Source organism: Xiphophorus couchianus, chromosome 23, assembly GCF_001444195.1.
Source record: "Xiphophorus couchianus chromosome 23, X_couchianus-1.0, whole genome shotgun sequence".
NCBI lineage: Eukaryota > Metazoa > Chordata > Actinopteri > Cyprinodontiformes > Poeciliidae > Xiphophorus > Xiphophorus couchianus.
This window is the reverse complement of record NC_040250.1, coordinates 20,017,967-20,035,797: the sequence shown is the minus strand read 5'-3', so window position 1 is coordinate 20,035,797 and position 17,831 is coordinate 20,017,967. Positions and strand designations below refer to the sequence as shown.

The following is a 17,831-nucleotide window of genomic DNA, read 5'->3' as shown; positions in this document are numbered from 1 at the left end:
ATGGACAAAGAACTCTGCAGCTGAAGAAGAGCCGGGGCCACGGAGCCGGAGACTGTCCTGCACATGGAGACCAACCCGTCTGGCCCACAATCTGTGGCTTCGAATCGCACTTCTCTCATCGGCTGGGTTCTGACCCCAAAGACAAAGATGAAGACAAAGACAAGGAAGAAGAACTGGTGCCTTTTTTCCTGCCAGCACCAAGTCCTGTGTGACCTCAGCATCCATGCGGAGAGGAAGCTCATCAGACCTGCGGAGATCCTGGCCTTCATCGATCAACATCTTCCTCCTGTTGCAACACCTTCTTCATCATCAAGCCAGGTCTGGGGTTCGAGGCGCCAGGCTCCGTCCGTCTCTCTCAAAGGTTCCCTTTTTTAGTTCTCAGTATCAGCAGTAGGGAAAGATAGACTAGATGACTGATTTTACTTATTTGATTATTTCTGCTACTGAATTAAGCTGTACTGACCCTTGCAAAAATGCCTTACTAATAAAATATTTAGCATAAAGAAAATCTAAAGATGTTGTGGACATTCAGTTAATGAGTCACCTTAAAGTTCTTTGATGGTTGTAAAATAGCTGTGATGTTTGATTCTGGAGAGGAAGAGGTGGAAAATGTTTTTAGGTTGCTGGTAGCCCATATTTAAAACCTCATCCTTGGGACTCGCCCGAGTCACTAAAACCTACCTGGTTCAATAACAAATGCAAGTTGCAAAATAGAGAACGAGCGACCGTTAACAGGTGTGCTCTGTGAAACTAGTTGGCTGTAGGCTGCTCAGTCTGGCTAATTCACAGGGGGAAGAAGGGTGGGACACCTGGATGTAGGCCGTCAGATAACCAGGCGAATCGTTTCTCGAAACCAGCTTAAACAGAGTTTACTTCAGTTCTGGACAGGGTAAATCCCAGCAGATTTAGGAAACTCAACGGACCCGTTAGACGGAGAGCTGGTAGCACATCTCCCCTCTCAGAAGAGGAAGTACGAGAGTGAGAGAGTAGAGACAGAAAGGAGGGGGGGGGGTGTTGCGCAACAACAACAGGTTTAACTTTTATTGAACTTATTTACCTTCAGTAGGTTGGTTTAACTGGTTTTATTGTTTTTTCTAACACAACCATTTTATCTCATTTGACAAGATTTTTTGCTGTTGTTGAATTGTTTCTAACATACAAACAATATTATCCTACATATAAACCAACATGCCATTTTTTATTATTTGCACTACTGCAATGTTATTTCACCGGGATGAGTAAGGTTTTGTGATTTGTAAGTTTTCAATGTTTTTTTTTCTCTTTTCATCTAATACATCTTTTTAATAAAATTGTTACTTCAGTAGTGCTTACTCACTCAGTGTGGTTGGAGTGGAACTATCTAAACATGGTATGGATTTATGCACTGACAGTAAAAGGAGCACGGAAGAAGAGGATCAGTGCTGTTATTCTAGCCAACATTAGTAGGCAAAATGTAAATAAAAAAAAAAACAGTCACATCACAGACTACTGGTAAGTGATTTTGTCCCTTCTGTATACTACACTGAATCTGTATGTATTCCAATACTGAATATTCTAGGTGGCTAGTTGATGCTATGCGAGCAAAGTATGACATTAATATGAAGCAAACAACTTTAGGAATCAACCACATTGAAATATTAATGTAGAGATATGATTTTATAACTCAGAGGTTCAAATCTGTAACACTCGGTCCAAAAACTTTTGACGCAATGACTGTCTTCATCCCAGGTTGCTATGGCATCAGCTGTCAATAGCATACATCATGGCTTGTTGTTTGTGGGAGTCTCACTGAAATCAGTAGTGCTGAAACCCATGCATCTTGAACTCTTGCTCTGACTGGTATTTATTATATTCTTCTTCATCTGAGTTGCATTCACCAGGGGTAAATTCTAACAGGCGAGATGAAAAGGCTTCTGAAGCTACACTGGAATCTGTTAAAAGCTGCTTTTCTGCCAGAGTATTTACTAATGCCAGCTGATAACTGCAAACCTCACAGCTGTCAATTGTAGACGTCTAATGCCAATTCTTACTGCCTCGAGTGACGTCACTGATCTGAATCAAACAAAGTGGAATTTTTTTTAAGGTGGCCATCTTAATATGATTATGTTTTTATTATTTATTTTTGTGTAATTTACTTAAAGTGAACTTTTCTCCCCAGCCATATTTTTCTTACTGTTTCACCGCTGATGTTAAAGAAAAAATAAGCCAACAGAGAGTAACTTTTGTGTTGCAAGTTAAATTCCCAGATAAACTCAGATTAAAGTACTGCTTTGTTTTCTTTTCTTTTTTATCAGTGTGTCCAGTTTCATTAACATGATTGTTTCATTGTGATGAAAAGGCCACATTTGCTGTTCATTCAACAAGTTTTTATAGTGTTGGGACCAAAAACGTAGAGCTTTACAGTCTAGAACAATGTCTTTGTTTGCTATTAACCTGTTACTCACGTTTTTATGCATCTGAAGGAATTATTTACCATTTTTCCTCCAAACAGCCACAAGCCATGTTTTTAAGAGTTAGTCAATTCATTGTAATTATTTAAATTATATTTTGAATAACCCCTAAACAATGAAATATTGATTATATAATCTTATTAAATAATGATTAAAGTTATAATAATGACTTGATCCTTGAACCGAGAAATTGGTTTATGGACCAATGCTTTGGTTTATCTGATTATCAGCCTTCTGACTGGATTTTACAATTAGCTACAGGGGAGAAATAAAATCAAGAATAGGCTGCTTGCAGGGTCTTGGATGTGTTGTGCATTATGCAGAAGAATAAAATACATCATAGATTTTAAAATATGCTTTATTTTACTAGTTTAAGAACTTGGTAATATTATTTTCCTCCTAGAAATGTTAGTAAATAGGCAAAAATCATTGCTTTTTTTTTTTTTTTGAACATAACAGCAGATCATCAATTGCATTGCTCTTCCTGTCTAAATATGCTGATTATTATAGAGGGATCTCTGCCTTGAATTAGTAGGAGTCTGTCTAACGGTAGAGTATCCATCTCTAATGCATCCCCATTATTAAACAAAAGCATTAACCTTGACCGAATGAAAGTGCTTCTCTGGCTTTATGTAATCATATAGTTTGTTTGCAGGCATCTGTCGCTGCACATCGGGCCATGAGTGAGGCTAAGATGAGGCAGCGACATTACACAAACATAAAAATCTGTTTGATGAATGTTCCCCCGTTGAAATGAACAAAACCCGATGCTTGGGTTATATCAGTTCTGCTTTATTACAAACACAACAAACAAGGGGAGCGGCACTCAGGGAGAACTGCTATTTTTATTATTTTTCTGTTCAACAGTTATAATTTAGTGTGTGACATCATGAAAATAAGACTCGTTTGGAGGGCATTTCCCAGAAGACATGAGGCTCATCCTGTCAGCGGTGGGAAAGCTCCTTGTGCATCGGAGAAAAGAATAGATCTCAACATTGATCAATGACGACAGAATGTGCTGCTGCGGTGCCTTACGAAGTCAATTTATCAATATCAGAGAGGTTTTGCAAAGTACGACTGAAACCCAAATAGGCCGATTCACTGGAACTAAAAATCCCAGCTGAGATGCTTCCAGCAGAGAAACGGGGAGAGAAAACGAGATTCGAGGAGAGAGCTCAGCAGGGAAAGAGAACTATTTGATTGTTGACTGCTGGCACATTAATGTGCACACAGACAGCCTTGCAAACACATTCACATTTAGGGCTGACTAATACGAACAAACATCACTCATCTCTTTTTAAACGTTATCATTCATGTTCTTTGGTGGGCATGAGAAATTCAATTAGAGAGCAATTACCAAAGTCCATAAGCAATTAAGAGACGATTTAAGGAGCTATTAAATGCTGTTGGAAACACGGTTTTATATGTGCGGCCATTCTATACATCATATAATGATCCTGTTAATTTATGGCTGCTTCACAAATCTTTGCGCCGTTTAAAATGTAAATTCATGTTTCAAAAAATAAAAATAAAAAAGACATGATTCCAAGCTGTGCTATTTGCATGCATATTATTCTCCTCTTCTCTGTGTCTCTAAAAGTCATTCTGAAGCAATCACTGTGTTGCTGGCTTCGTAACAGAGTACCTAAATAGCCAGTCCTCCTACCTCAGCGACACGGTTACATCATCTGTGTAGGTGTTCAACCAGCAAATCAACCAGAAACAATGAGCTTCCTGCCGTCTTGCAATGTAATGTTTTCAAAGCCTCTGACCTGAGTCGAGAAAACAGACATCACTTGCCTCGGGAAAAGGCAGACTTATGGTGAAAGCAGTGATCCTTATTAGCTCTGTTTTACAAAAATCTGATACTGTAAACTCTATTAGATTGGATAAGTGCTAAACATGAGATATAATACGTGGACCACACTCCTCTAGATACAGTATTACAAAGGCTTGTTAAAGGGATAGTTCAGGATTTTTTTAAGTAAGGTTATGATAACATTAGAAATAGAAAGGGATCAGTATCTCCGAGGACCAAGAAGAAAAATAAATGTTGAGGAAGGAAGGAAAGAACAAAGGAAGAATATTATTTACATAATGGGAAAGAAACTGAAGTATGGAAAAGACATTTTCCATATCAAGAGCAGAGAAAAAACATGAATTCAATCACATTACATGTAATTGCCTGAATCACACCTAAAGCAATGTGAAACACAATACAATATTTATTGTGTATTATTATTATTATTATTAATATTATTAATTTATTCTAACCTCACTTGTTACACCTTTCTTTTCTGTTATAAAACAACAATAAGTTCAGTGACTCTAGTGCTGAAATAATGAAGTTTAATGTTGTTGGCGTTGTTATAGTACTATGTTTTTTTTTTCTTATATCACTCATTCAGAGCTCAACATACTAATATATGGAATAAAGGTTCTAGTTTTTAGCCACTGCTCAAAACTGCATAAGGAGTTGAGTACTGTCCTCCTGTACTTAAAAAGGTTACTCTGCAGAAATATATTTAAGGTCTTCATAGAAAGTGCTTACACGTCTGAATGAAGTCCTTTGAATTATCTCTGCTTTTCTGACAGAAAAGGACAGAAAGACAAGAAAGAGGACTGCCGCTGCAGTTCTGTATTTTAAAGAATCATTGTCAAATTCAGCAGAGAGATGCGTTTCTTTTTCTTTAAGAACCTCCAATGATGTCATTAAAACGTCTCTAAAGAGACAAGTGATTAAACTCCAAAGTCAAATAAATTGACCTCTCCGTTTTAAATGACCACTTAATCTATATCGATTTTGAGTTATGCAGCATTTCCAGCCCTCTGCCCACTGGCCTCCAAACTGCAGCCTGTTTTTTACTCTCCCTCTGGCACTGCAGGACTGCTTTCATTACAGCCTCCCCCACGTATGCTCCACTGCTTGTGCATTTAAAGGCCATCGCCGAGGACCTCTGCTACATTTCGTTCAACTCAACTTCCCTTCCATTTTGTTCATCGACATCGCCGCTTCCCTTCAATATCCTGTACACCAGGACTACCTGTATCTCAAGTAGGAAGAGATGAAAGTTGAGGCTCTGGGGGTGTATTTTGTCACTGAAGTGCCACATGCTTCATCCTGAATACCAATTACTCGTCTTTGATGCTCTGTGCTGGACTCCAATAGCTCCTCTACTGAGCCCACTGCTGCTCATCTTAACTTCGGCAAATCCTCGGAGGACTGTACTTTTCCTCAGAGGTTACGCCTATCTTGCAGCATGCACGTTTGTCGGGTTTCTTTTTCATGCAAACAGCCTCTGATCTCAGTGAGAACCTCCCATTTACTTAACGCTATTCTAAAACACAAAGTGACAAGAGTTCTGGGAGTTGTGCTGTATATGATGCCAGGGCAAATCAGGGTTTGCTTATACAAAATGGCCTTGCTGTCTCTTCGCCATGCAACCCTGCTCTAATGCAGGTCTGCTAAGCACAAAGAGCTGCTTATTAAACATTGTATCAGACCATCCTGAGACAACAGTGTGTGTTACAATAGCTGAGACGTGAAATTGATTTTCATGCTTTGCAGAACGTATTGGTGCCTGCACCCTAGCTGTTGTGTCCCTTAATCTCCAGCACACCTGCAGATCACTAAGATGCATGATAGTTTGTCATTGAAGCTTTGGTTAATAGTTAATAGTTTGGTTAATAATCTTTTGAGGGGAGCAGCAAACAAAGCCCCCCTACCCCCCTTTATTTCCCATGCAATTATAATTCTTTTATCTTTTGCCACTAAATGAGGTGCAAAAAGGTACATTGGAATTGCATTTGATCATCTAACCCATGTCTTTACAGGTAATTAAACAACCAAGTCAACTTGTTTTTATCGTCAAAGATTGTCTGATCCAGTCTTCACAGTATTGTGCATTTGAGAAATGCAGTGATCCATTTGGATGGAGTTTATTGACTCTCCCAGTAAGAATGTGTAAAAACCCTTAAAATAAATTGACCTTTTGTTGCAGGAACATAATGTTAGGTAAAAAACATTTGAGAAATTCAAATTATAATTCATGCTGTACAACTTTAGGTTTATCATAGTGTTTAGGATTATCCATCCATTATTTTCTGTTTCCCTGTGGTGTAATTATGAGGGGACACAGAGGTCTATTTCTTTCAGCCACATTAATCTGCAACCATAAACAGTCAGGAACAGAGTAATGGACAAGCAAACAAGTTGTCTGACAGGCATGCCTAAAAAAAATCCTTCTTACAATCACATATGAAAATATGTTAAGTTTGCTAAACTCTTGGTACTTTAGCTGGAGTCCACAGCACTTTACACTTTATTCAGTTATTCACCCATTCGCACACACCCCCACACGCAATGGTTACACTGAAGTTACATGGAAGTAATAGTTCACTATTATAAGCTGCAAAAATACCAAGCCTCTTGAGGTCACAATGACTCCATAACAATCTTTAGATGACAGCTACATCTCAGGAATGCCAGAAAAATATTATTCCACAAATGTCAATGTTTGGCATCTCCAACTGTACGCTTTACTTTCATGAGGCTGAGATAGAGCTTTAGATACCAAACACTCCAAGTCAGTTTGGCAAAAAACAAAGAGTAACTATATGGGAAAATCACCTCATGCACACTGTTGACTATAGTGGAGGATTTGTGATGCTGGGATTCTGTTTTATGATCTGAGGTCTCAGATTACATAGTCTGAGTGCATGAGATCATGCACTACTTGAAAAGCAATGAGACTGCAAATACATTTTTGACTGACTGCTCAAAAACTGACAACACATGTCAATGGGTCTTTTTACCTTGATTCTTGCAAGACAAACTTTAAATCATGTGGTCAGATCAACATTAATATGATACAAAGTAACTGTGAAATGACAATATCTTAAAGTATTGGGGTGATCTGAACAGATGAGTGCATAAAGCAGCACTAGGAAAAGGCATGTCAATGAAAGCTCTCTCTCTACGCAGGGAAATTACTTTTCTATTGGCAAAACGGTGCTGCACAAAGCTTCAACCACAGGGATGCCAATAACTGTGTCACAGATATATATACACTTTTCCCATTTGTACCTGATAAGGAGAGTAAATATACAATCAATGGTGCACCTCCCTATCGTTTTCAAATCACTGAAAACACTAATTGACAAACTTAAATCAATTTATGCATTGCAGTGCAGCTGTAGCGCTCAAGTAAAGTGACCATCTCAAGGTAAAACAACAGACAGGCTAACGACTGGGGAGAGAAATGCTTCCAGGGAAGCATGGTAGTCTGGGGGAAAGGAGCCAAGAGCTATTAGATAGCCACTGCCAAATGCCTAGAGTAATGGAGGCTTCCACTGGGCACATCAATGGGCTCCCACGCCAGAATTTGGGCTTTCTGGAATATCTGCTACAATACCCTGAGTTTGTAAAAACATCCAAAGCATTCCCAGATGATGGGACTAACCGCAAGGAGTGTTACGGTTCTAGTCAGGTAGAAAATACTTTTACAAATAGTCAATTTGACTGGAGCTAAAAAGTGCTTTCATCTTAAACCAGGGAGAAGAGAAGAAAAATGTAACCAAAAACTTGTGAATTCATGCAATATTCATGCCTCCACGTCATTTTTTTGTGCCACTGAAAGCAAATTCTTTAGATCATAGAAGTTGTTTCACTTGTCAGGAAAGCTTTGGAAAATAAACCAGGTGAAAGCATAAAAATTGGAGACTAGTGGTGTCAGACGTGATGACATGTGTCTGATTTGAAAAAGTGGGCTTGATTTTAAATTTCCAGCTGGCTGATGCCGTATGGGTCTAATTAGCACTGAATGTATTTTCTGAAGAAACAGATCTGAAACAGAACCTGAACTTCTATTAATCAGTGAGTTTTCTTCCTTGTCAGCCTTCTGCAGCTTTAATTAAAAAGACCTCTGGAATAGAACTTCACACATGTCATTTCCTATTTGAAGATTTGGGGATGTATAACTAGGACACTCGTTAGACAGAATACAGAAGAATGGGACTCCCCAGCCACATCCCGCATTGCTCTGTGACACAGCATACCTTTCAGGGAGTCTCCATCGTCAATTGCTGCTACTGTGCGCAGCACAGGCTTACACCTGTGCAGCATTTTTGATAAAAAGCAGATCAGTGACAAGTTTTGTCAAATATTCTGTGAAGAATAAATTTACTGTCAGTCCTAATATGTTTCCTTAAATACAAAGCATTATCTGCACTGAATTCAATCTTTTATGCCTTGCTCATGAGGGGTTACAGACTTTAATCCAAAGAATTTTAAATATCAAGCCCTGCAGACAGTTCCTCATTCTTTTGTTGACTGAAAGAACATGGATTTATTTCTGGATTTTGTGGTTGTGATTCAAAATTCGACTCAGACTTTCTCTAAAAAGTGTGCAGCTGGTAAACATATGTAATGTTTCTCTCCTGGTAATGAGTAATGAGGGGGCATAAGATAAAAGCCTGTCATATTGCCTTTTTGTCATCACAGTTAGAGCAACGTTTCATGAATTTGTTTTCAGGAATGCTATTGTGAACACGCCATGAGCAAAGACATCTATGGATCTCAAAGCAAAAGATTGATTGTCCAGACAACACGTAGCTTTGGTTAGCTCTTGCACAGTGAGCATGTGATTAGTTCTAAGAGACTCAAATACTCACACCTCAGATTGTAAGTAATTTATAACTTAATTGCTGAGCTAGTCTCTCAGGCCGGCAGACATATTGCTGATTCCTTCTGAAATGTCTTTTCGACCGTTCTGCTTGACCTGCGGGGGCTCTTCCTCATCACACCTAATTTGCCAGCCATGGCTACCTTGCTAATTATAACTCATGAACTGACCCTTCAGAGTTTGAGTCTTATGTGGGTGCTTTGATTAGCCTCCTGTTTTTATCACCTCTGAGCCTTCAGTGTTGTTATCATGCTTTCTGCTGACAGCCTCGGAAGGCCTCAAGGTTGCACACTGCAGCGCATGCTGCATAAATTTGACATTCCTCTCCAATGAGTTCAAGAATTGATACTTCATCAACATGACTTATTTGGGTGAATTTTTCACAGGTGAGGAGTTCTTCTCTGAAAGCACAAAAAGGAAGAGCTGCGAGGAGTTGTCTATCAAGGACATAGAGAAGGTTTATGATTTAATATTTAGGGCTCTACATGATTTACCACTTCAGCTGAAAATGCAGCTACGAGTCAGCTGGTGCATTGCGCAAAAAACCTGTTTTCTGACTCCACTCACCCTGAAAAACTCTTTTGTCGAGCCTGAGTCCAGAGTGCCGTACGCAATCTCTGTCTGCTTTGCTAGATCCTCTGCACTCTCTATTGGTGACACCATTCTCTCCACAGTCAAGAAGGCAGCCAGGTTGGCAGTGTAGGAGGAGATGATGATGAGGGTGAAGAACCACCAAACACCACCAACGATACGCCCTGAAAGAGACCTGACAGAGGGACGGTGTATGACGGGGGAAACAAAAAATGCAATTAGAGCGACATGTGGTGCCTGTCGAGCTGCTAACATCTACCAGCTGTGTTCAGTGTATAGATGATTGGATCAGTCATTAGAATTTCCTGGTAACTCGTAAAACTGAGATGAAAACGCATTAGGGAGTTAGAAAAGCACACTTCCAAAGAAAATAGTAAAACATCTTTGAATGTTTTTGGCTCTCAAGTCTGTGTCAAAGATTTCTCCAGAGCTTCAAGTGGCAAACTGTGAGACAGTGTGCAGTTAGGAAAAACATGCAGAATTCTGGTCAGAAGTTAACATGTGTATCACCATTAGCATAAATGTCAGCTACACTCCGTCAATAAATTAGAATATTAATGAAAAATACATGTATTTCAGTAATTTAGTGCACAATTACACAAAGATATTTTGAAACTTTTTTCTTAGTTATGATGATTCCTGGCTTACCGCTAATAAAAACATGAGATGTGTGAATATTTAAAACAAGAATTTGAAGAACTAATTTGTTAATTTTTTCGTATCAACATGGGGCTAAACTCATACATGCACTTAAATACATGCATATACCCTAACTAATATTAAGTGAGGCTGTCTTAAGTTGGAGAGAAGCTACTTAGAGGTAGCCAACCATAAATCCAAGCTCTCAAAACTCAAGCTGGGTTTGAAAAACAAAAGGTGGAATGGATTGAGTTTATATGGAGCGTCTCACATAAAATACATCAGACGTCCCCCATTATAGAGGGTAAAACATATCAATGGTGTGCAACACCTTTTTAGTATTCTCCTTTTATCAGGTGCCACCACTTATAAAGGAACTACCCTTGGCTGAAGTCCACTGATCTGTTTGTTTTGGCACACTTCACAATGAATCGTCCAGTGTGTGTATTGACACGGTGCCTAGCTATGCTTTTCAGTTTGATTGCACTTTAAATCCCACAGACAGCTGCAAACACTACATTGCACTGGCAGGGAGGACTAATACTTGCATATTGTAAGATGGTCAATTCAGAGCTGTTACTACCTTGGTGTGCAGAACAAAAAAATAATGGTAGTGTCAGGTTGACCGCACTCCAAACAAATGGAGAGAGCAAACACTTTACCGAAAGAGGTGAAGAATGTTTGGAGGAGTTGAGGAGAATTTCCCAAATGTAGGAACATTTTACCATTTGTCATGGAGGTGTCAAGCAGAGGGACTTTTTCCCTGTGAGTGGCACTAGTGTTTCCAATAAAGTGAATGGAATAATAATAAAGGAGGATCATCTCAAAATCATTACATTTCCCAATAAATTAAAGGCTAGATGGTAGAAACTTCGACACTGGTGTGGGCGGTTCAAAAAACATTTAGTTTTTTTTGTTTCTTCTGCCAGCAACAAATGTTGTTCATACAACATTTGTGCTCTGCATGCAAACCTCTGACCACAATCCAGATAAAATTACACTTTTATTTGTACTCTATCCCTTAACTAGGTGTCTACTGAAGTTCACCCACCTTGGAGAGATGTCGCAGCCCTGCTGCATGAAGGCGCCCAGTGAGAACCACAGAGAGTTGAAGATGCCAAAGTCATTGGGAGGATCAGGGGGAGTCTGGGGGTCTTTGGTCTCATCCTGCTCCTCAAGGTTCCACTCATACGGGCTGAACCGACTGACCAGGAACAGTACCACGCTCACACCAATGTAGGCAAACACTATACACATCCAGATCTCATAGGCCAGCGGGTCCAGGAAGGAGAAAACGCCAGGCTTGGATTTTTGTGGCTTCTTTATCATAATGGAGATGCCCAAGCTCATAAAAGGCTTGGAAAAGTCTATCACCTCCTCTCGAACCAGAGTAATGGTGAGAGGCGCAACGGCTATATCTGCCCTCTGGAAATAGGGACATGCACAGGGAACATGTTAGGGAAATAGGTCATTGTATGTGTGAACGACTGCAGCTGTTTAAAATCTCAGTTTACATATGACTTTTAAGAAAAAATTCTGTTTTAACGAGAGCTGTAAAAAAAAAAAAGGTGAATCACATAGAAAAGCAAAAACGTTGCTGGAAATGTAGGCAAGGTCTAAAATGAGAAGCAAAAATTTACACAGAAATATTGTTCTATTTGGAGGTAGAAAAGAGAAAAAGCTCAGAGAGAGAGGCAGCTTGGAAATGACCCATTGAGACAGACGGGTATTTGAGCAATGTTTGACTAAATGAGGCAGAAAGTGGAAAAAAAATTTCAGATATATAGAAACAAAACACCAAATTGAATCTTTGCACGGAAGTAGCACAGAAAAAAAACTGTGCATGTGTTTAATTAGACATTTTTATCTGCAGAATGCAAAATCATTGCTGCACATAGACATCTGAAAGCACTGGCAGTGTCTTCCACTTGGTTTCCCAAACAGCTTATTCTGGCGCTGTATTTTTTTTTCTCCAAGCTGTTTCTCTTTATCTCCTTCTCCCTTTGCTCTGCTACTTCAATCACATTACGCTATCAAAACAAATCCAATGAAGGTGGTGCTGCCCTTTTTTTCAGAAATCACAACAGCTTTCTCTGTAAAAGCAGAAGAAAATAATTAATCATGTCAGACAATGTTAGTGCATACTGTGTGTGTGTGATTAATTAAATAATGCTCCTCTTCAAAGAAGCAAGTGTGGGAAAAGACAATAGCGTCCATTGTTACATTGTGCTGCGTTTGCCTTTTCATGTCAAAAAATAAGAAAACATCGAACTGAAGGAGCACAAGGCGGAGAGTGTTTGCTTTTTATGAGGTCGAAGCAAGGAGCGACACAAATAGAGCCAATAAACACGACTGTTTTCTTTACCCTGTCAAAGCAACACTAAGATGTGGGCTATAACCATTTAATTCCTGTGCTGTGTTCAATCAACGGCCAGGCAAACAAAACAATAAAGAGGAGCCTCGGGCCAAACCTTTTAAAGACAACTAAAATCAAATTAATTTACTGGTCAAAAAGTCAGAATGTACAAAATTATTAGAACCAGCCCACCTGCTGTAAAGGCGCAGGGCTGGAAAGACTTGACTGCAATGTGTTTGGAATCAGTTTCCCACCACTTTCATCTGCAGGGAGTGGACTTTTCCTATTTGAAAGATTATTTGGCACATGAAACTGTGCAATCTCTCCAGCTGATAGTAAGGATATTGAACAAGCGAGGAGGTCTGACTCTCATGTATTTTGTATTTGGCCTCTGCTCAATTATTGAGGCCTCAAAAAAAGGTGACTGGGAGGGGTTGGGATAATTTGGGAAATTCTTAAGGTGTTGCAAGTGCCCATGCTGACTCTGGTCAGATGTATAACACACCGTGACCCCCGCCCTTAATGCAAAAGGTTGTGAAGCGCAGCGCCATATGGATCTTGTTGCTTCAAACCGCAAACCATCATTTAGCTGTTGATTCTAAAGCAGATTACTCAGCTGTGAATCTGGCATAATTCATCAAACACGTGAAACATTGAACATAATTACACAGTCACTTCAAAGACATACAATCTTTCATTCATCAAAGTGATTACAGTGTGTTTGCCATATGGACTCATTGTTTTCATGTACCTACCTCTGTTTCGACTGAGGGAGAGAAAGGGAGAGAGACAGTTTCTAAACTAAGCAAGAAGGATTAATTGCAATGAACAGCACTGAGAAATGATTTCATTTTCTCCGTCTCAAGATGATCACCAACTCCCCAATGCTTCAGGCTGCATTTGACAAATTCACTCACAGCTGAGCTTCAAGGGACATCATGGGACTTTGAACTGGGGCAAGAGCTGATGAGTTCACCGCGGGTTTGGTGATCACCTTAAGACAGAAAAATGAGATCTCCTCTCATGTTGAAGTTCCTTGCAAACTGTCATGTAATCAGCAGAATCGAGACTCCCAGTACTCACCCCATAGACCAGTTCACCCACCATCCCGTTCCACGTCTTGGTCTCAGGGTCTCGGGCTCCATACTTGCCGTCCATTACTATTGACAGTTTGTACTTAATTCCAACATGTTTGGCAATCTCAGATGCTAAATCGACGCAGTAGCCTTCATATCTGTCATTCCCCTCCAGATGCATATAATTTTTCTTGTACATCACATAAGGAGCTTCCTGTTGATTCAAACATATGCTGGTTTATTCACTCCTATGCCCTTGTACACGTATAAAAAATACAGAAATATGCAAACATGCGTTCAAATACATGCACATACACCGAACACGTACACACACAAACAAAAGATACACACACAAGTATTTTTGACATTGGAGCAGTTTAACTTAGAGATTTTCTTTATCCCTGACCTCCTAACCTCTAACTCCATAATCCATGAGTAATTCTTAATCCACCTTTTTCCTCAAACTTCCCCTGCTGTTCAGGGTTAAGGTTGTTCTCATAATTAGGATGTTAAATATTAATATATCCTCACTCAGTGGCCACTTTATTAGGTATCCCTGTTCAAATGCTTGGCAATACAAATAGCAACTTGGCTAATTACATCACAGCAATTCCATACATTTAAGGCATCTTGATGTGGTAAAGATGAGGAACATGGTCAGGTGTTGGTGCCCGACAGCCTGGTCTGTAACTGAGAAATGGCTGATGCCATAATTTAGAGGAGAATGGGTAGACTGGATCAAGATAATAGAAAGGCAACGACATCTCAAGAAGCCACTTGTTGCAACTATCTGCGATTTCGGAGACGATTGGTGTCAGCAACATGAAAAACACCTTGTGTCACCACTGACAGCTAACAACAGAAAATTGCGGCTGCAGTGAACACAGGCTCAAAGGACTGAGACACTGACATGTGGCAAAGTCCGATGCATTTCAATTGAAGCTATAAAATTTAAAGGATACAATTTGGTATAAACATAAAAGCATGGATGCCTTATATTACAGGTTAGACTGACAGTGACAGTGTAATGATTTGGGTATTATATATAATGCCACACACAATTTGATCTTTGTGGCTGACAATTTGTATCTCTTTATATCTGTATTGTACCAGTTTTCCTATGCCTATGTCCAACAGCATAATGCACGATGTCCCAAACCTCAAATCATTATGCTAAAACGACAGTTGTAGTGTAGAGCTTTTGGTATTAATACCAATGAGTTTTTAAGACAATGTATATTTCCAAAATTTTCACATAAATATGCTGAGTGTGACCTCTGCAACAATCTTTGCTATAACTCATGGGGGACCAAGAATCACGTGGAGGACAAAATAATAATGGAAATATAAATATTTTTTGTTTTTGTTCTGTTTTTTGTCTTAAGAGTTGTTCTGTTGGGTGTTTCAGAAAACACATTGTTTGAAATCTCAACTTTGTTTGTGGAAAAATGTCACCAAATGGTTCTTACTGTGCTCAAACATGGAATAACGGATCCTGACCTCATGGCATGTGTGAAACTAGCCATAGTATGTTTCAAATTTTTAATTCATGGGAAATTGCTCTCTGTCCTTGTAATGTTTTCCTTGAAACGTGACCACAGATGCACACCAAGCACAATCATACACACAGTCCATATATTACTAGCAGCTACAAACATGTCCATGCAGTCGTGCATAAACAAATGATGGCCTGCTAATGCACAAATATGCAGTGATAAAAGCAGAATGATCACACGGTTCGGCTGCTCTTATCAAGGCTTGACAGCCAGCAGACACCAAGCCAAACCGATCTGTAGTAAACTGTATTTTAATCTGCAAGTCAAACTCAGTGACTTTTTGTACGTGTAAAAAAATATACATTTGTAAATTTTACCAGCCACATTATTCTTATAATCAGGTTGGGTCACTGGTAGGCAAGGCATGGGTCAGCTCAGTGGAAAATGGGGATGAGAACAGGGGTGGGGAATGGGTTTCACAAGTAAATGCCAGTGACAGTAGAGGGATCAGAGAGTGCCTCTGCTAACTCAGCAAGCACACTGCACCAATGCACAGTTTGTTTTATTCAATAAATGAAAAAAAAAACATTTTGTTGCATAATTAGTAATTATTAAATAAATAATTAAATAAAAAAAACACTTAATGGATTAATAATAAACTATGATCCTATTATAAGTAAGCAAACAAGCTAATAAATAAAAAAAAAAATCAACCGGTTGCTATTTGTCATTTAGAATCAAGCAACAAAAAAATTCTTTATAACAACAATAATTAAAAGAAGACCAGGAGCGTGCCAGTTGTTTCACTCCGTTTTTAAAAAGACTTGTGCAGCTCATCCTTCCTCTAACTGAGCACATCGTCATTACAGAACAACAGGGCTGCTCAGGAGAGGCGGCATTGTCATTACAGCCACACACAATTAGAGTGCAAGTGGGAGAGCAATGATTTGTTTGTTCTGTGCTGAATGTATCCCATCACACTGGATCCACAGAGTATTTTCTACTCAGGCAGTCTGTTTTTCCTTCTCTGGAGATGTTCAGTTGTTTCCTCTCACTTCTGTGTGATTCTCATTCATTTACATATATATATTTTTTAAGATAATTACTGCTTTTCAGAAAATTTTTCTCCATCATCTCAAAATGTTTTGTGTTGCAATAAAATGTGTCTGATATGAGTCATCCAGTAAGCCTGAAATATTTGGTTGAATTAAATTAGCTTAAGAATGTGCTCCATTTCTCTTAATGTGGCTTACTAAAGTGCTTAGGGTTAGTATATACTTCAACACAGAACACATGGAGGAGCAATACAAAATAGATTGAAGAAGTGATAACTGGGAAAACCGCCATACCAACTTATCCTTCTCCAATGCTGTTTATTTTGCTTTGCCCAGCTTGTGAAACCACTGCAGCATCATTCTCTCGTCATTCTGCAGTCAGTCTGTCCCACGTGTCATTGAACATTTACTTGAAAAGGACAGACGGGTCTACTTACGTATGCGTTTTATGTTTTGCTTTGTTTTTTGTAACTGATGGAGTCAACTATAATCACTTACACCATTTATTGTGACGTCACTGCTACGACAGGCCACTAAAACATGGGAAACCAAAATGCTTTGACACCCACACGGATACAGTTGAAACACTCCCCCCGCCCCCGAAACCGCCACCTTCGCTGATCTGGGGCCGACTGTTTCAACATGTAGTGAGTGGGTGGAAAGCAACACAAAAAAGATGTGGTTCTACCCGTCCAGGACAGAATGTATCACTCATTGGAATCAACACCATGACCTCGAGTGGCAGAATACGTGAAACACTTAAAACTGCGTGGAAAGTGTACCATAATAGTAGTGACCACAATGGTTCGGTTTTCCTCTGAGATGTTGACCTGAGGATCCATAATATTTACAAATCCTGTGTACTCGTTCCAGCAGCCAATCTGCAAAGAGAAATCAGCCGTAAGCGACACATTCCAATACACTGATGAGGACACCAATGAGAACATGGACAGTGCCGTTCAAAAGTATTAATTCCCCAAAGTCTGTATGTCACTCTAACCAAACTATAAACATGGGGAAACATGGTGGAGGTAGCATTATGCTGTGGAGATACCTTTCCTAAGGAAGTACAGGAAAGTTTGTTTATGTATTTGGAAGATGTTTTTTTTTATCCCAAGTGACTTACAAACATGGATGTTTCAATGCAGTTAATATAAAAGCTAAGAATAAGACACTCAGAGGGTAGATCACTAGTCAGGTTGTGTCAGAGATGTCAGGAGCGTCACTATAGTGCACAAAGAAACTAGAAGTGATTCAACTGTTCAAGCTTCATCCAAGTTTGATCACTGATAGTCCAGAAATTAGAGCTTTCCTTCTTTTGAGTGCAAACATGCCACTGACCCTTTGGAATGAACACATATTAAACCCATAAAGAGCCATGTTCAGTCACATTTGGTGTGTTCACCCCGTCTTACCAGAGTATCCTTCTAGCTAAGGTACATGAAGCTTGAGATGCTAAAGACATTTTAGAGCTCCCAAATTCCA

General features: G+C 39.3%; 1 protein-coding gene across 5 annotated transcripts in view; it reads right to left on the bottom strand.

The window, feature by feature from the left end:
* The window catches only part of gria3b (glutamate receptor, ionotropic, AMPA 3b), a 112,169-nt gene that overhangs the window by 18,803 nt on the left and 75,535 nt on the right, over positions 1-17,831 (bottom strand). For 4 of the 5 annotated variants that reach the window (XM_028008728.1, XM_028008727.1, XM_028008726.1 and 1 more), the window contains 4 exons: positions 17,129-17,227; positions 13,803-14,009; positions 11,415-11,788; positions 9,701-9,899 (listed from right to left, as the gene is read on the bottom strand). In XM_028008728.1, coding sequence (XP_027864529.1) covers positions 9,701-9,899; positions 11,415-11,788; positions 13,803-14,009; positions 17,129-17,227 — 879 coding nt within the window. Of the gene's footprint in view, positions 1-9,700; positions 9,900-11,414; positions 11,789-12,428; positions 13,714-13,802; positions 14,010-17,128; positions 17,228-17,831 lie in introns of those variants that run through there. The other variant, XM_028008730.1, reaches the window with a different exon arrangement.